Genomic DNA, 18,697 nt, shown 5'->3' with positions numbered 1-18,697 from the left:
GCCCTAGATTTGCCTGTTTGAAAAACACACTAGAATTGGCTCTGAAATCACTGCTGCGGTGAACGTTTAAAAGAGATGTGGCAATTTTTTTTTAATATAAAAGTTTTTATTTTCAGGTCATTGAATATAGGAAATAATAGAGAGGTCCCCTGTACTCTTTACCAGCTTTCTTCCGAAGATAGTATCATTTAAAACAATAGCACCATATCACAACCAGAGATTGACATTGATACAACCTACTGCTGTTATTCATCTTTTTCTAGTTTTACTGTGTCTGTGTGCGTGTGTATTAAGTTCTATGCAATTTTATCACAGATCTTTTCATGTGTGCCAACACTTTAGAAATAACTTGTCTAAACAGAGGCTTCTCAGGGGCCCTGGCTAAGCTTACATCAGCCCAAAGCAAAAAGTAAGGGTTGATTAAGGAAATGGGAGGAATAAACAAGATTAAAAGGGGTGGGGTGGGGGAATATTTAGGCAAGTTTAGGACAAGCTGTTTTCAAGAACAAGCTCACTGACCTTGGTCAGTGAAATCTTAGCCATCTCTGAATCCTGTTTCCTGACCCTTCGGGGTCTTTCCACTCTGGTTGTTGCTTTCCCCTCCCTCCTCAAATCCCAAAGGGTAGCATCTTGACCTATTGTAGACTCTTGGTTTCTGTGTGTCTCTCTGTGACCTCTGTCCTTCTGCTTCATTCTCTCCCTCCCTGCAAAGCCCCCAGCAGCTCCTACATTCAAAACATCAATTCTCAGAACCAAGAACACCTCAGAACACATGTTGGGACCCTGTTGCATTCCCAAGTTCCTGATCATTATCAGCCAGATAAATGTCAATCAGAGAAGCTAACACCAAGCCCTGGCTGCATGTGTGGAATCTGAGCTCCTCCCCAAAGGGAGGGCCTGGCCTGAGAAGGTTATGTAACTTCTGGTAGGTAAAGCTCGGGAGACGGTGGTATCTACAACCAGACTGTGGGAGTGGGGAGACGCAGTGGGCTCCTCAGCCAGCATGGAAGGCAAGGTGTACGCAGGAGAGGACTACCAGAAAGAGTTTGACCCTAAAGACTACTTACAGACCTACTATGCCTTCGACTCAGGCACTATGGCTGAAAAAGAAATCCTGAAATTTAACCTGGAAAACCTCTTCCAAACCTTCTCTTCAGGTGAGTGGTTGGTCTCAATCTCAGGGGGAGGATGGGGCTACACCTGACAGGAATTGCTTCTGGGTGGTGGCAGGGGCCCCGTCCTCCGGGCTAAGGCTCACTAAGGATGCTGTGAAGGCAGCCCACCTGTGAATCCACGAGGGCCCCTACTCGGTGACAATTGAGTGAAGTTAGAGCAACAGAATTGGAGGCCAAGTGGCAGGCTTGAGTCTAAAACAGTTGGCCTCAGTTTCTCACCTGTGAAATAGGAAAGTAATGCCCCAACTGTGAAGTTCACAAGCTCATGCTGGAAGGAGGGTGAAGAGAAAAGAAATTAGCACATTGTCTGCATCTGACCATCTCCACCTGCTTCCCCTGCTGAAGGGGCTTTAAAGTTGGGCTTTATAGCCTTTCTAATACACACACACACACACACACACACACACACACACACAGAGAGAGAGAGAGAGAGAGAGAGAGAGAGAGAGAGAGATTTTTTACACAAAACTAAGAGAGCTCATAGACACCCAAAACCAAATCACAGAGCTCAGTTACAAATCCCTGCCAGGGGGCCTCAGAACTGGAAAAAGAGATTATCGCCCAGAGTCCTCAATGCTCATAAGCAGAGACTGAAGTCAGAGAAAGAGGGATGGCCAACCCAGATCAGACAGCAAGACTAAAGATCAGGTAACTCGGGGCTGCCATGCACGGTTGGGCAGGAAGTGTACTGTGCAACTCCAGGGCTTATGCAGTCACTCGATCTTGTCTAATTATGTAATTAGTGCCAAGAAAGGTATTTCAAGCAGCATCCACAGGAAAGAATCCAGAGGAAAGAAAACTTAATGCTCACAGAGGAATCTGAGGAGACTTCCTGGAGCAGAAACATTTTCAGTAGGCCTTGAAAAATGCACAGGTGAGTTTTACTAGAAGATCGATGAGGGCAAAAGCAGGAAAAAGAGGGTGGTGCTGTCACTGTTACTCTGAGGTGAAGATCCCCCCACCCCCAATTCAACACTGTATCTCCTTGCCTTTTGCCTTATGGGCTGACCCAGTGACAGTCCTAACAGTTCCCGTCTCAGCCCTTATCTGAGGCTCTGCCCCACTTTGCACCAGGAATTATGTGATTTTCCCCTGTGTTTAAAATCCTGAGTCAGAACATAGTTGGAAATAAATCAGTTCCTACTAAAAAGTCCATCTGAAGTCTACCCAGAAGAGCAGAGCTTATCCTAGCAGTCCCCTGGCAGCGGGAATTTAGGCAGAAGGGGGTATGATAGAGGACAAGTGCCCTCCAGCGAGCACCCCTTGTGCCCAAGGTGCATGAGCCTGCTTTTCCCCACACTGCCTAGTGACCACCCAAAGACAAGGTCGGGATCTCTGTGTCACCCTCTCCAAATGGCAAGTTCTGTGAAGCGGCCAGGCCAGGGCTCCTCTCCATTTCCTAGCGGTGCAAGGAATCGGGGTCCCCTCCAGACCTGGTCAATGTTGTCTTCTGCAGAAGGAGTCGGGGGTGACATCCTCATCGACATTGGCACAGGCCCTACCATCTACCAGCTTCTCTCAGCCTGTGGAGTCTTCCGGGAGATTTTCGCCACAGACTACACGGAGCAGAACCTCCGGGAACTGGAGAAGTGGCTGAAGAAGGAGCCCGGGGCCTATGACTGGTCCCCAGCTGTGCAATACGTGTGTGAACTGGAGGGTGACAGGTACTAGCTCGCTACATTCCCACACTTTCTTCCTGACCCACTGGGCTAGTATCCCCCTCCTTTTGAGTTAGTCCCACCTCTAGCCTTAGAATTGTCTGTGCTCCTTACTTTGGTTGGCCTACTCACTCCTTTGTATCCCACCAATCATACAGGACCAGCTCCAATCCCACCTCCTCCTGGAAACCTCCCCAGATTACTTTAGCCCATACCAATTTTCTGTGATCTAATGTTGGAAGGACTTCAAAGAATCCTCCACCCTTGTCCCCCTAGCACTATTGTCAAGTCCCACAGACAAGCAGCATGAACCTTTCCAAGCACCCACTCTGTCCAGGTAACAGACAGCAGATGCATCTACTGGAGCCCTGGGGGAGCAGGCAGGATCTTGTTTGATTTCACAGGGGAGGAAACAGGCTCAGACCTGGAAAGTGCCCTTTGGGCTACATAGAGCCAGGATGAAGAGTTCATGTTTCGTGCCCTAAACATGGGCCATGGCGTCTGACCCAGCCACAGGTAGGGGACCCCAAAGTGAGGCAGAACTGAGGGTTTCTGGGCACAGGGGCTTCCACAGCAGCCAGCCAGGGCTCCCTTCACTTCTGCTGCCATTTGTGCAGTGCAGCCTGAGGGTCAGTGACCCAAAGGCCCATCCCCACAAGCTCCCATGTGTGTGGGAAGGAAGAACACAACAACCAAACTGCAGACACACCGCAGGTTCGGTCCAGATAGCTTGATAAAGCACAAAGCACAATGACACAAGTCGAGCAAATGTTTTGGTTTTGCAGCATGTATGAAAGTTCAGTTTGGCTGGAGTCTATTTAGCATGCGGTCTGCTTAGTGCATCCAGTAGCCTACGCGGAGCAGCAGTGCTGTGACTGAGGAACCAACGTGACACAGACACACTCCGAGAGCACGCACTGCTAGGGAAGTGGCCCAGTGGGCTTGCTCCACACAGGGCTGTGCCTGAGACCTCACCTATGTGACCTCACATGATCTGCTTTTCACAGACAGGCCCATTGACAGAGATAGACATTCACATCAAATATTTTAGAGCCAGAACATCTGCCGGATAAGGGGCTGAGTTAGGTGGCATGGGACCTTCTAGTCACTGGGTCTGCCGTAACAAACGCCACCAGTCAGGGCCTTCATCCACAGACATTTATTTCACACCATCTGGTGCTGGGGAGCCAAGGTCAGGGCGCCAGCGTGGTGGGGATCTGGGAGGGCGCACCACAGGATGTGGCAGAGAAGGCTCTTCAAGGAGGGGGTCCTCGGAGCTGCTTCCTGTGTGAAAGTAGGACCTGAAGGCTGGGGAAGAGCAGAGGGCTGAGGGCGCAGCAGGCAGAGCTGCAGTGGGCAGAGCTGATAGGGCTGGGGTCAGAGGAGCAGGCAGAAGGTGAGCAGGATGGGGTAGAATGAAGAGGAGAGTCAGGTGCCAGGGAGGCCAGAGGGGAGGCTGCTGAAAGGAGTGGAACCTGTTGGGAGTCTCCTGGCCACTAGAGAGGAAGTGACATGATGGGTCTGCATATCCCAAAGAAGGTTTAAAGGGCCGGCGCTGCAGAGAGAGGAAGAGGGTGTCATTGCTTAATGGGTGCAGAGCTCCTAAGGGGGAGAGGAAGAGGCTTCGTTGAATTAAGCAGCTGGGCTCACATCTACACAACACTGCAAATGTTGTTAATGCCACTGTATTGTATGCATAAAATGATTTAAATGGCAGATTTGGGGTTATATAAATTTTACAACTTCAAAAATGACTAATATAATATGGCAAAAATGATTGAATTGCTCAAAAGAAGGAAAAGGAGGAGGGAATAATCAAATGTCAAATACACTGTCCCCAACCAGTGGTGTAAATTTGAGCAAGTCACCCAGTCTCTCTGTGCCTCAGTTTCCTCATCTGCATAGAGGGGAATTAATATCTCCCTGGAGAGCCACTGGACAAGTTAGATCCCAGGCCATGCCCCAGATGCACCCTAGATGGCTGTGAGGAGGAGGGGCTATTGTCATTGTCACCTCTGTGACCCTCCCCCGTAGGAGCAAGTGGCAGGAGAAGGAGGCCCAGCTCCGAAAGAAGGTCACACGGGTGCTGAAGTGTGATGTGACCAAGCTACACCCCCTGGAGCCAGCCCAGGTGCCCGCAGCCGATTGCGTGCTGACACTGCTAGCCCTGGAGAGCGCCTGTCCCACTGTGGACTCCTACCGGGCAGCCATCCGGGGCCTGGCCGGCCTGCTGAAGCCGGGCGGGCACCTGGTCACCATGGTGGCCCTGCGCTGCCAGTCATACATGGTGGGCCCCAAGAAGTTCTTCGCCCTCTACCTGGAGAAGGAGACCGTGGAGAAGGCCGTGCAGGATGCCGGCTGCCAGGTGCTGCGGTGCACCTACAGCCCCATCAGCTATTCCGAGGGCTGCTCCATCAATGATGGTGTCTGCTTTGTGGTCGCCCGCAAGGACCCTGGAGCCTGAGGCCAGCCTGGCAGTGAAGGGCCCCAAAAGGAAGCTGAGGCCTATGTTTCCAGAGTCTCACTCCACAGCTTCCTGAAATCAGGCAGAGCCTGAATGCTACCCCTTCCCTCCTATTCCTCCTAAGGTCACAGGTGAAACACAAACGCCTCCCCTGCACCCAGCCCAGGGATCCATCGGGCCCCCACACCCTTTCATGTGCATCTTACAGCAAAAATCAATAAAATGGCTCAGCTGGATAGTGTCTTGATTTGGGTCCCCCAGAACAGACCCTGAGACAAGGATCTGGGTGCAAATAGTTTGAGAGGGAACTCCAGGAAACACTAACAGGGCATGGGAGGCGAGCAGGATAAAGTGGGTGTCAACAAGCCCACAACTACTGTGAAGAACTGGGGTTCAGCTGCTCTGGGGCCTCTGAGAACAAGCAAGTCCCCCACAAATCCATCCTGCCTGAGGGCTGGGGCGTTTCTCCACTGGCAACCATGGTTATGGTTGAGGGCCCCCCTGGGGCTACAACTGGCCAACATTTTCAACCTGCCTGTATGTAGGCAGTAGGGAGAGGGCCCAGGCAAAAACTTGCAGGCATTTGGGCCAGCAGGCAGGGGACAGAGAGGAGGCTGAGAGCATCTGTAACAGACACAAGCACCCCACTGGCTGCAATGAGAGGCCTGGCCCTCCGCGCAGCTGACTCTCCTGCTGGAGGCTCTCTCTGCTCTGGTTCTCAAGGCCAAAAGGCACCAGAAAGAACTACATGATTTCTAGCCAAACTCTGATTTCCCACTCTTTGCTGAGGAAACTGAGCCTGGGAGGGGACATGGCAATTTACAAACTTCCCAGCAAGTTGGTTACAGAGGGCCCCCAATCTGGCTACTGCCTCATGCCCTGCGGACACCATGCAGGGTTCTCTGAACCAGGCCAGCGACATCCTACCTGCAAACCCTTGCTACCCAGGACTTGTATCTTGTCCACCCCAGGCTCCACCTTTGAACAGCTTCCAACAAAGTGTGCAAGAAAGGCAAAGCTGGGTTGCCAGGATCCTTCACCCAGAGCAAAGGGCAGTCTCTATTCACTCTTCTGTTGATAAATCCAAGTGTTTTCCAAACTATTTCTATCGATAGTTGGGGACCTCTGAGCTTTATGTCCCAGGTCTGTAATAGGTAATCATTTCCTCACTGAGGTGGCAATGGCTTCCCATGGCCACCAGAGGGCAGTGCAAGGCAGAAAATTGCAAAGAGGTGCAGGGAGGGCAAATGTCAGGAGGCCGCCCTAGGAAAGTTCTGAGCTTTCTCTGACCACATTTTGACCCACTAAGGTTCTGCCAGACCTCATCCAATGAGAAGCCTTGAGCCATCCCACCCAGAGAAGCTTGGGAACCACTGGCCAGAAAGGGCTGCCTGAAGCTAGAGCTTACCTGTTGCTGTGACTCTTAGACACTGCATTTCAGCTGGGACCCACGGGAGAGAGATTTCAAAATTAGCACGCTTGTGAATCACCTTGGGTTCTTGCTCAACTGGGAATCTTGTTTGTCCTGTGAGTCTGACCCAGTTGGGCCTGAGAGTCTCACCCCCAACAAGCTCCTAGTAAAGCCGTTGCTGCTACTCTGAGGACTACCCTTTGAGAAACAAGAATGCACTTGAATTTGGACTTCTCTCTGAAATAATGGTGTCTCTTGGGCATGTATAGAGTCAGTACACCTGGATCCTCTGGCTCCTAACCCCAGGTAAGAAGGGAAGGAGGGCCTTCTGTCCAGGAGACGTCGCTTTCCCATGTCCCATCAAGGTAGGTTCTCTTCCCTGTGCTCTGGGGTGCCCCTCAGGCCCACAACAACTTAAGTCATGCCTCTGTGATGAAACCCTGTGTGGACCTGACAGGTACCAGGGAGAACTTCTGCCACTGAGCCTGGCATAGATTTCCAACAGCCAGGGAGCCTCCCACATCCCCTGCCCTCCTCCCAGGCAGAGGAGACAGGGTGGTTTTGTTACAGATTTCCAACTTGGGGCCCAAACCACCGCCTGTTCTCAAGTTCCTCAGGTTCCGCTTTCAGGGGGGCTACAAAAGGAGGGCTTGGGATGTGCCACTTCCCACCTGGTCAGAGTAGGGTGAGCGCTGAGGCCTTGCAGGGCTTCAGGCACAGAGTGGGGCAGGGGTTCAGGGAGAGCAAGACCAGGTGGGTCTTCACAGAGGCACAACTTAAATTGGCCCGTGAAGTTCAGTTGCGGGGCCAGGGACCTCCAGGGAATGATCCTGGATTTGCAAAATCACCAAATCCAAAAAATAAGGGGCTAGAGAAAGGGGCAGTCCCAGGGCCCTGACATGGGAGGTGAGGGAGGCAGGAGGCAGACTCAGTGAGGCAGGCAGTAAGAGCTGAGGAGGGAGGGGTTCTCCCCCGCAGACCTGGCCCAGGTAGACTCCAGGAAGCAATGGACCCTGCAAGGAGCAAGGAAGGCACAGGAAGAGGCCAGGCCTGAGCATTAGAAGGTGCAAATTCTAATTCTGATTCCACCCGTTACTGATGCTAGACCTTTGGCAAACCATTTCTCCCCAGGTTGGCCCATTTATCTGGCAGACTTGGCCTGTGTAGTAGGAACCTGGTCTGGTTTCCACAGTTTTCTGAGAAAGGGGGAATCTGGGTGAGGATGGGCTCTGAGTGCCCTCCCTCCCCACACACCTGGTCCATGGCAGGTGAGCCCAGTGGAGTGCATCTCTCCACCTGACTCCTGGGCTGCCGTGTGCTCGGCTCACCTCAGGGGGGCAGCACAGGGCAAGCCGTCCAGCCCAGACCATGCTACATTTTCAGAGAGTCTGAGCCACGGACAAGAGCAGTGAAGATCTGCTCAGAATCCCCTGTTCTGGCGTGACTGTAAAGGCAACCACCTCCGGCCCAACTTACTTGTTGCCCCAGTTGGTAGCCACCTTCCAGCTGCAACCAGAGGTGTGAAATGCCTGAGGGGGCAGAAGGGAGCCCAGGTCACAAGAGTCCTCGCTGGGGGAGGGTGATGAGGGCTTAACACAAGGGAGGATAACCCAGTCACCCACTAGGGAGGCTGCTGGGTAAGCATATGTGCCTATAGGGGGAAGGGAGTGAGCTCCCCGTCACTGGAGGTGTGCAAGCAGAGGCTGAGAGTTCCTGCGCAATGGTGGAGGGGGCCTCCTCAGCAGGGCATGGAGAGGTGCTGGTCTTGAAGAGACAGCCTCTGGACTTCCCTTTGAAGCAGGACATTCAGGTAGAGAGTAGGATGTGACAGGGGTGACTGGCTACCTCTGGGAGTGGGCAACAACCTGAGAGAAAAAAAAGGAGCAAGGCCCACTGGGACAGTCAGCAAAGGCTCCTGCAGCAGTTGGTATGGACCTGGAGGAGTTTCCACAGGCAGAGGTGCCTGGCCAGGGGTGAGGACTGGCACGAGGGTCTGATAGTTGTAGCAAAGAGTTGATGTGAGCAAAGGCAGTAGGAAGTGAGCAGGAGTGGTGTGCCTGGATCAGGAAGTAGAGCAGCTGGTGAGCACAGGTGAGGGCCAGGAGCAAAGGAGGCTGAGATGCTTCTCTGTGGCTTTGGAGGAGGGAGGGACACATGTTGGGGACTTGGAGGACTTCCTGGAAGAGGCGGTAGCCATGGGCCAGAGCCTGGGTAGGCAGCAGGAAGTGGGCAGGGGCATTCAGAGGAGCATGGAAATACCTACCGTGCAGATGCCGCCAGTCCTGCTGGAGAGTCCAGCCCAGCTGAGACCCTACAGGGCCGCGTGGCGACAGACAGGCTGAGCACACCCCATGTCGCTAAGGGAGAAATCCGCCTCCCACTGTTGTTACACTGCCCTGCATGCTGGGAAGGAGGCAATGTGTTTTCTGTGTAGTGATAACTTTCTCATTTGAGTAAGACATTGGCTGTCAATCCTGCTGGCCAGCAGAATGCCCGCTCCACTCTCCCCTGGAGTTAGAGTGCCCATTTTAGCCCTCATACAGCATAATTGCTTGTTTTTTCCTTCAATACTGCAGAAGAGGAAATCTTTTCTATGCAGGAGGAGAGGCAGAAAGCCTCTGGAAATCCGTTGAGAAAGCCTGCCTTTTGGCTTTGAGACAGTCCAGCAAACCCCTCTGCACTGCTGTAGGGGCAGGAGTAGAAAGGGGGGGAGTCCTTGTCCTTGGAAGAAGGGGCCAAGGCTGGAGCCCACCTATCGTCCTGCACTTCCCAAAAGCAGCCAGGAAAGGGCAGGCCATCCGAGACCATAGAATCAATCACCGGCTCATGGAGGAGAAAATGGGACTCCAGAGGCTCATAGCTCAGGGTAGCCCTGCTGTCCAGGAGTGGGGAGCCCTGATTCTAGCAGCCTGAGCCGCTCAGCTGGGAGGGAAAAAATGAACATAAGACATAAGCACCACAGTAAAGGGTGACAGTTAGAAGGAGAGGTAGGTGGACCAGGTGCTGGAAATGCTGAGCAGTGTGATCTTCTGCCCAGCCCCCTGGGGCAGAGTGAGGGTTCAGCATGCTGTGTGTGGAGCAAAGAGGCAGGGCAGGTAGGATGTGACACGGAGGTTGGAGGGGAGGGGCTGAGCCAAGCACTTGGGGCTGGGTAAGCATTTTCTAAACAGAGGGAACAGCCCTGAGATGGGAGAACTCCTGGAAGTTCCTGGCACAGTGTGTGTGTGTGTATGTGTGTGCGTGTGTGTGTGCACGTGTGTGTGTGTGCACATGCCCACATACATGAACAGCCTTGTGGGCACTGTCAGGACCGGGCATGCAAGCAAGGTGGGAACCATTGGAAACTCTTAAGCAGAGGAGCAATAAGATCTGAACAAGTCTTCAAGGTGCAGGCACTGAAGGAGCCGAGTGCAAACGCAGCTCCAGGCACCCTGTCGTTCAGCCCAGCACAGTCCTCCCTTTGTGCCCCTGACTGACAGGGCTTGGCAGCTCTTCCCAAAGCCTCCTCACTGAGGCACAATGCAGGGACAGAGCAGGGCGGGATGTGGCAGGAGATGTTTGGGCTGGGTGTGGGCTCTGGACCACAGCTTGGGCATGTTATTGTAAAAGAGCAGTGGAGAAGGGACTTGCTGGGGATCACAGTCACCCTCAGCTCAGAGGGCTTTGTAAATAACACCCTAATAATTAAAAAAAGAGTGTTCCCCCTTCTCCTGCCTTCAGGGAGGAGTACTCATCTGCAAATAAATGAAAACCAAATCTAGTGATTTGCATGACTTCAGCTTTCTGGCTGCGTGTGAGCTCCACGTCCCCAGAAGATGCCTTGGACATGGGGTGGGGGACATGCTAACGCACACCGACTCAAAGTGCAGCCCTGGTGGGGGGGTCAAGCTCCAGGCCTTCTCTACCTGGGGTCACACTCTGGGCTGGGAGCACCGTTCACGAAGATGAGACAAAGAGCACCGTGGGCATAAAGAGGCTCCCATCTAGCACTGAGACTGATTCTTTTGGGGGTGCTGTGCTTTCTATCCAGACTGCACAGGGCGGGTTCGCACTCCTCCGATTTGGTGAGTAGCCTCAGGAAGCCTCAGTTTACCATTGGGGATGGGGAGAAAGTTTTGCTTAATCTACACTGTGGGAAGAAGGGCTGGCATTGAATGGGTTGATACGACAGAGCTTCAAAAAGAAAAAAAAATGGCTATGCAAATTCAAGGAGGAATTACATTATGCAGCCTAAAAATATCAACAGACGCCAGGCTGAGCCCTGCTTCTGGGGAATGGAGGAACCATCTGAAGTCCCAAATGGATCACCCCTCTGCAGTCATTTTTCTCAGGGAGAGGGTGTTTTGACAAGCACAGGCAGGGGTCCTGGCCCAGCCTGTGAGAGGTCAGGGGATTCCAGTCGCCAACTCCAAGCAGGACCCGGAGCCCCTAGCTCAAGCCTGCTAACCCAGTTGCCCTGACCCAATTGTAGGCTGCCCCATGGCCAAAATGCTGGGGCCTAGAAGGCCAAGTCCAGTCTGCCAGGGAGAGGTGGCCTGCAGGCTCCCAGGTGGTCCCTCACCTTGCTGAGAACGAGAGCACCCCATATTGTCCTGGGAGAGACCCAGAGAGGAGAAGGAATCATCTCTCTCTCTCTCTCTCTTTTTCTCTCTCTCTCCCCACCCCCGCCACCCGCACGTGCGCGCACACACACACAGACACACACACAGAAAGACCCAGGCCCCCTGCCAGCTCAGGCTCCAGCCACCTTGCCATGTGTACCTGGCACACAGGCACTCCACCCTCCAGAGGTTATGACCTCCTAGTCCAGCAGCCAAAACTAATTACTGGCATGCAATTAATCAACCTTTCATTGTCAATAGATCCAGAGGCAGAGAGGCAGGATGCCAAGGCCTGCCTGAAAGCACAAAAGGTGGTTGGCTTGAGTCTCCTGAGCAGAGGAAAGGTATTGCAGGAACAGATTCATCCCACTTCTCGTTTGCTTAAAGAGACCCAATCCACTCGAACTCTTTGCCCTTTCCAGGGGCTTCCAGGGAGCTAGAATCTAATCAGATGGAGTTGCTTACCACTTCCTACCCTGGAAGGACTATCTGGACACACTTCTTTTCAAATTCTTGTTAGAAGGTAACAGTGGGTTATAGTAGCAACTGTCAGTTATGAAGTGGCCGCCTATGCCTGGCACTGGGTTTCCATGATATTCATGTCCACGTGATCCCATCACCCTGACTTAAAGACAAGGCAGCTCAGCATTGGTGACATCAAGAAATTTGTGGAAGTTCACATGCTGGCAAGTGACCTAGCCACATTAGGATGTAGCCCTCGCCCCCACATCAGCATTACTAAAATAGAACCTCTAGGTATTGGTTTCGTGGGATCACTTTGGGGTTCTGATGGCTCATGGGGTTCCTTTGGTCACTCTCACATGGTGGGATCACTGCAGTCTGGGTGTCTGTTTTCATGTGGCCTTCTCCTGGTGTCTTTCCCTTCTGTCTCATCTCAAGGTCTGTGCCTTCATTACATCTACAAAGACCTTATTTCCAAATAAGGTTGCACTGAAATGTTCCAGGGCCCACCATGCAACTCACCACACTAAGCAAGGAGAGTGGTTTTGTCTTTTGTTCATGACACATTCCACGGGCTTAGAGGAACAATACCTGATGCGTAATCAGAGTTCAAGAAATGTATCTTGGATGAATGCGTGTACCAATAAGTACAGAGACAAAAGTGATAGTCAAAACCTGGACTTCGGGACTCTAACACCCTTTTGTGGGGTGTCCTCAATCTCTTGGACCCTTAGGCTTCAACAACTCACCATTTTTACTTTAAAATGACATTTTCTGAATCGACTCTCAGAAAACTTATCAGACTATTGTAATAGGGACAACATCTTACAAAATCATTTCTGGATGCTACAGAAATGTCAAGTCACAAAAATCAGGGAGAACTAAAAGTAAAGACATGAGCAGGAAAGGCAGCTCATGGCCCTGGACTGCATCCTGGACAGGATAGAAGTTTCAAAGGACATTATTGGGACAACTGGTAAAATTTGAATATGGAGCACACACATTCCCTACTATGTTCATTTTATGGTATTTTCTGATTTTAATCCTTGTAGAGAGGTGAAATAGAAGAATGTCCATATTCTCACAAAATTCACAGAAGTATTTGGGACATTGTATACCTGTGTACATATATGTAATGTGTGGTGTGCACATATATGTACAGATACACACATATAGAAGGAATGAATGAAAACAAATATGACAAAATATTAATTGATGAAGGATATATGGGAGTTCATTTTCTGCAACTTTTATGTAATTTGAAAACATTTTTTAAACTTTTTAAAACATTTTTTAACTTGAAGTAGGTCATAGGTAAACATGGATCAAAAGTCAAAAGATAGAAAGGGCCCCTAAGCACCCAAAGCCAGCCCCGGCCCTGGCACTCTTTTCTTCCCCTCCACCCTGACTCACTGACCTCCAATATAAGAAGCAGTGACAGGAGCAGTGACAAGGGAGGACAGGGGACTCCCCCGCCCTTGCAGGAGGCCAATAATGCCACCGCCTCTTCCGGGAGTGGAGGCAGCACTTGGGACAGGACAAGGGACAAGAGGACAGCTCCTTCCATGGCTCAGAGTCGCCTACTGGGGTCCTGTTCTACTGTTGCTGCAAAAGTCCAGTTGCCACCTGACATATCAATCACAGTTGCCCAGCTGTGGTCCTCTACTTGGAAGGCAAGACACCTTAATAATCTCATTTTCAAAGCACCCTGGCTGTTGGGAGCCATCGACAGTCCTGGAGCTTGGTGAGAGAACAGGAATGCCCAGTTGATTGGCCCATGCCATGTACCAGAGTCTAACCTGGCTGAGGCCCTTTTTCCTAGAAGCTGAACCTAAGAGAAAGAATGCTTGTGTGAAAAACATTGGCCTTTCCTGCTGACTTACTGAGTGCCGGTGACTTGGGCTCTAAATCAACAGACTGAACCAGGAAGGCCTGTACAAAGAAAAACTCCAGGAATCACTGAAGCTTGCCAATTGGAAAATAAACAAAGTAACAATACTGAGGGTTCATTGTGAGTTCGGCCCTATTTTATGCCTAAGTGCATCTCATTTAATCACTGCAGTGCTAGGAATAGACAAAATCACATTTCCATTTTGTAGATAAGAAAAAAATGGCACAGAGATGTTAAGTAACTTACCCCAAATCACACAGCTAATACACCCTACAGTGGAAATATGATTTCCTTTCTGTGACGCTAGACCTCATGTTCTTGGGGAACTTGGGTCGGAACTTGTGTCCCACAGACCCCCAACCTAAGGTTGAGGCTGTCAGCCCTGAGTCTCCAATTTTTGGTCCAGTTCCTACTTGTAGAGCAGGTAGTGGGGACAGACCCTCACCCTTGAGTCTGGGTGCCCAGTTGAGGACCCAAAGCTGCAACACCCTGATTTATCCCTGTGACCTCATACCCAGTATCAGGGCATTTTCTCTGCGGTCAGAGGCTTCGACCATTGTTGGGGCTCAAAACAATCCCAATGTTCTTTCCTCCCAGAGTCCTCCAGCTTGCAGGGAGCTCACTATCATCTCTGAGGGGCCCACTGACCCCAAGAGGTGAAACAAGAAATTGAGCCTCTTGGTCCTGCTCCAATTTGACACCAAAAATAAACAAATGAGACTACACCAAATGGAAAAGTTTCTGTGAAACAAAGGAAACCATCCACAAAATGAGAAGGCAACTTATTGAATGGGAGAAAATATTTGTAAATCACATATCCAATAAGGTGTTGATACTCAAAATATATAAAGAATTCATACAACTCAATAGCAAAAAATAAATAAATAAATAAAAAATAAAAACAATGAACAGAGGATCTAAATAAATGTTTTTCCAAAGAAGACATACAGATAACCAACAGCCTTGGAGTGTGGGGGGATATGCTGGCTGTGGTGACATCAGCCACAGCCCTGCAGAAAAAAGGAGTGGAGTGGGGACCTGGAATCTAGGGTCCCCTAAATCAGACCAGATCCTGAGAAGGGCAGGGAAGTGATGCAGGTGACTATGGGCTGCCAACCTGGTTTTTGCATAGATTGTAGGGGAAGGCGCAAGATCAGAGGCAGCCCTGGGAGTCCCATCCCAGTCAGGTAGCTGGACACCAGGGAGGCAGAACAGCCTTCTCATCAGAGCTGTCAGGAAGACGGATTGCCTTTGTGGAGGAGGCTCGGTTGCAAGCATTGCTGCCTGCTCACTTCTACACCTCGCCTCAGAAACTCGTCATTCCCAGCCCACGTTGGAGCTGGAGTAGAAAGGGGAAAGCCCGCTGGGTGATTGAAGCCCTTCTAGATGAATTACACCTATAAGTGACCCCCCACCTAGCCTGTGTGGCAGGATGCTGCCCCTCTGAGCAGGGACCAGGGAGGTTGCCATTAGGGCCAGACCCACTCAGCTCCTACAGGTCTGAGCTCAACAGGGGCTTTGAGAGAAGAGGGGCAGGAGGGAGGGGCTCCAGGCACAGCCTGGAGTGAGCTTGGCCCGGGAGCACCCGGAGGGACAGGGTTTAGAAGCTGGCTCTGTCTCTCCCTGATGCTGGACAATGCCTAAAAAGTCTCTGATTCCCAGATTTCCAAATCTGGGAGAAAACTGACCTGGGCGGGGCTAATTGGACTCTGGGATTTGGAATTAAGATTCACAAAGACATGGGCAGTTGAGGACTTGGGAGGTGCTGGCTCTATCCTGGGTCAGCCTTATTCAGTCCATGAACACAGAGAAGCAGAGAGAGTTAATGTGCAGGAGGGACCAAGGGACCTGTGTGTCCCTAGGGAGGTGAGGGTGACAGCCAGAGTTCCCTCAGCTGCATTTGCTGGCCTGGGCTTCTCAGAGACACCCAGGGTCCTTATCAGGAATTCTCTGCTTTCTTCTAGATCTGTTTTGAGAGGATTCTGACTTTGTTTCTAGAGCCCACACCAACCTCTCCCACCCACCTGCTCTTTGCAGCCGAGAGGTGAAGTCCCTTTCCGCTCCCCTAGTCCTCTGACTGGTTTAGCCAGTGGCGTGAGGCATCAATGACACTCTGGGACTTCCAGGTCCAGGCACTGAGGAGACCTGGCAGCTCCCACTTTTGCATTCTAGGGGGAGCCAGCTGCCATGTAGGAAATGTCACTTCCCGGAAACCACGAGGCTGCGAAGCCTGAGCTATGCCACTTGGAGAGGCCACAGAAAGAGGTGTCCATCCAGTTCCAGCTGGTCTAGCCAGCCCAGGCTCCAGACACATGAATGAAGAGGCCTTCTCGAATGTTCCAGACAGACAACACCAGGAGCTGACCTCTGACAGCTGAGCTGTCCCCCTAGAGTGATCCCCAAGTTGCAGAAGCATTAGCAAATGATTGATGTTGTTTTAACAATTACATTTTGGAATAGTTTGTTAGACAATAATAAACAACTGAAAAAAATTGTGGCCAAAAGACTGTAATCCTCGTTATCACCTCACCTCAGTTACTGCATTCAGAGCCACAGTTCTGAGAGTCAGGCACATCCAGATAGGGTGAGGCCCTAGGAGCTGAGGAGGCCTAGGGTTCCCCTGGCTGCCCTAGGTTGCCCTAGTTGCCCCAGGCCTCTGCTCCACCTCCGATAGGCTGTTGACTAAGTTCTCAGTGTCAGGAACATCCTCCTCAATCTGTACCCCACACACCCTGTGAGCACAGCTCCTGGGCCAGCCCAGTGGTCTGGACCCTCACAGACAGTCTTCACTGAACCACATCACTCTTCTCCTTTACTGGTATCTTAACTTAGCACCAATTCCTTCCATGAGTATTTCCTCTACAAATGGGCCAGCTGCCATATGAACTCATGCTCGGCCTCATGAGTAACCAAAGAAATGTAAACTAAAGCAAGAATGGGATGACCTTCCGGTTTAGCCGACTGTCAAATGAAGACTGATAATAGGGTGGGAATTTGGGGGCTCTCAGGTATCAGGAAGCAAGTTGGAAGGCAATTCAGCAGCATCTATTAAAACACAAACTGTCTGGATCCTCCAATTCCACCATCCCATTGTTGAGTCTGTCCCCCAGGGATTGCTCGTGCATGATACACAAAGAGGCATGTATAAAAATGTTCTCTGCAGCATTGTTAGTAACTGCGAGACTCTGGAAATGTCTCTACCTCTGCTAACATGAGCATGGAGCCCTTGCTCTGTACACCAGGCAGCGCTACCACCAGCGGTATCTGAGGCCATATTGACACGTAGCACAGACGACATGCAGAGACGACATACAGCATAAAAGAGCTGACACAGAAAGATCTTGCAGACAGACTGTTTGTGAAGGAGCATATGAACAGTACATTTGTGCCAACAGCCTCCCAGAAACTAAAAATTAAAAATTCCATTGTAACTGCAGAAGGTAAGGCGTGCAAAGGAACTCAGAAAACTGATTGAAAACGGGTTCTCTGGGGAGGCTGATGTTATTGGGGAGTCAAGGGGGTAGTTTTTCTCCCTTATTTTTATTTTTTAATAATGTTAATGTATTGGGTATTTCTTAGGTTATTAAACACGATTTTTAAATATGTATTTAGGAATGCTCATGGGAACATCTAAGAGGTTAGGCACAGTGAAAAGAGTATGCACAGGCAGAGGCAGGGCTGGAATATGAGGCTCAGACTTGGGGGCCGAAGGACCACAGGGGTGAGATCACCTCAAAAAGGAAAGGTCCAGTAGGAAGCCTGGAGGATGGACTCCTCAAGGCTGGTGGGACCTGAAAGGCTGAAGAGGACAAGCTGTCCAAGCAGAAGCTGGGTGCCCAGCTGCTAGGGAGCTGCAGAGGGAGCTCCTGGCCCACACAGGGAATGGGATTGGGAATTGGGAGAAGCTGGCCATGCCTGGGGCCTCAGCTGTGCTCTTACTTCTTAGGCTGCTTAGAAGTCCCGTTTGCTCGGCAAGTGAGGCTAGGCGCTAGGATACAGGACAACAAGATGCAGAACTTAATGAATCCCCATTGCTCAAACCTCAGAAACACACACACACACACCCCACCTCTCCTGCCCCACGTGAAGACTTCTTACTCACCCCATGTCCCCTTGCTGGTTTATCTGTTCATTCGAATATTCCTTGCTAGACCATCCATCCTTTTTCCCATGCAAAGGTGACTGAGAACTCACCTGCCCAGTGAGTGGCTCCTCCCTAGGCACATGCTCTCATGCTCTCCTGTAGAAACATAGGTCCCGAGAGCTGGAAGGGCCGCAGAGCCCATCTAGTCCAAACTTCAATGAAAGCAGGACTTGCTCAGAGTCGCACAGAGAGTAAGGGTCAGAACCAGGGTGAAGGGCCCTTCCCCAGCCCCCTGTCTATCTGCATCTCTCCTTTAACTCTGCATCTTAGCCCCCACACTACTTGCAGAGACAGCCCCCAAATGCTTTGGTTCAACAAGTGGTGAAATAAATGAGTGGAGGAGGAATAACTAAGTAAAAATCAGACAAGGCTGGAATTCTCATCAGAAGAAAGGAGGAAGACAGGATGTCTTCTCTGTGAGTACAAAGATTTTTTAAACATTGCTACTCAGAAAATTGCTAGGAGGAGACTTGGTGAGAGAAATAACATTTCTGTGCAGTTAGATTCCTGGTTGGGAAGTCAGCGATTCTGGATCAATGTCACTTGTGGTCTGGACCATCAAGAACAGGGTGGCCTCCTCCATCCTGACCACATTTTCCATTCACTTTCCCACTTAAGCCTGTCACGGCAGCAGCTACAGCACAGAGCTAGCCACTCTGTTTTGACTAACCCTGGTAATCCTCAAGGCACTCCAACCAGGGAGGGGCAGTAATAATCTCTCCATTTTACAAAGGTGACCCAAAGAACTGAAGTAACTCGCTCCAGGTCATGCAGCTATAATGTAGAAAACAGAATTCTAACCAGGCAGACTGGCTTTTCTCGATTTCTATTGCACCCCTACTATGTGCATAAAAAGCAAACCCTGCAGAGAATCAGTATTTGGGGACACCT

At 50.9% G+C, this 18,697-nt stretch overlaps 1 protein-coding gene across 1 annotated transcript; it reads left to right on the top strand.

Moving 5' to 3' along the window:
• Positions 1–807: 807 nt before the first annotated feature.
• On the top strand, positions 808–5,522 carry LOC119249740 (indolethylamine N-methyltransferase-like). Its single transcript, XM_037517238.2, has 3 exons — positions 808–1,157; positions 2,632–2,839; positions 4,868–5,522. Exons 1-3 carry the CDS (start codon positions 1,004–1,006, stop codon positions 5,295–5,297), a joined length of 792 nt encoding a protein of 263 aa, XP_037373135.1. The 5' UTR covers positions 808–1,003; the 3' UTR covers positions 5,298–5,522.
• Positions 5,523–18,697: the final 13,175 nt, after the last annotated feature.

Source organism: Talpa occidentalis, unplaced genomic scaffold, assembly GCF_014898055.3.
Source record: "Talpa occidentalis isolate TD23 unplaced genomic scaffold, MPIMG_talOcc4v2.1, whole genome shotgun sequence".
NCBI lineage: Eukaryota > Metazoa > Chordata > Mammalia > Eulipotyphla > Talpidae > Talpa > Talpa occidentalis.
The sequence above is the reverse complement of the archived record's forward strand: the minus strand, read 5'-3'. Positions and strand labels throughout refer to the sequence as shown.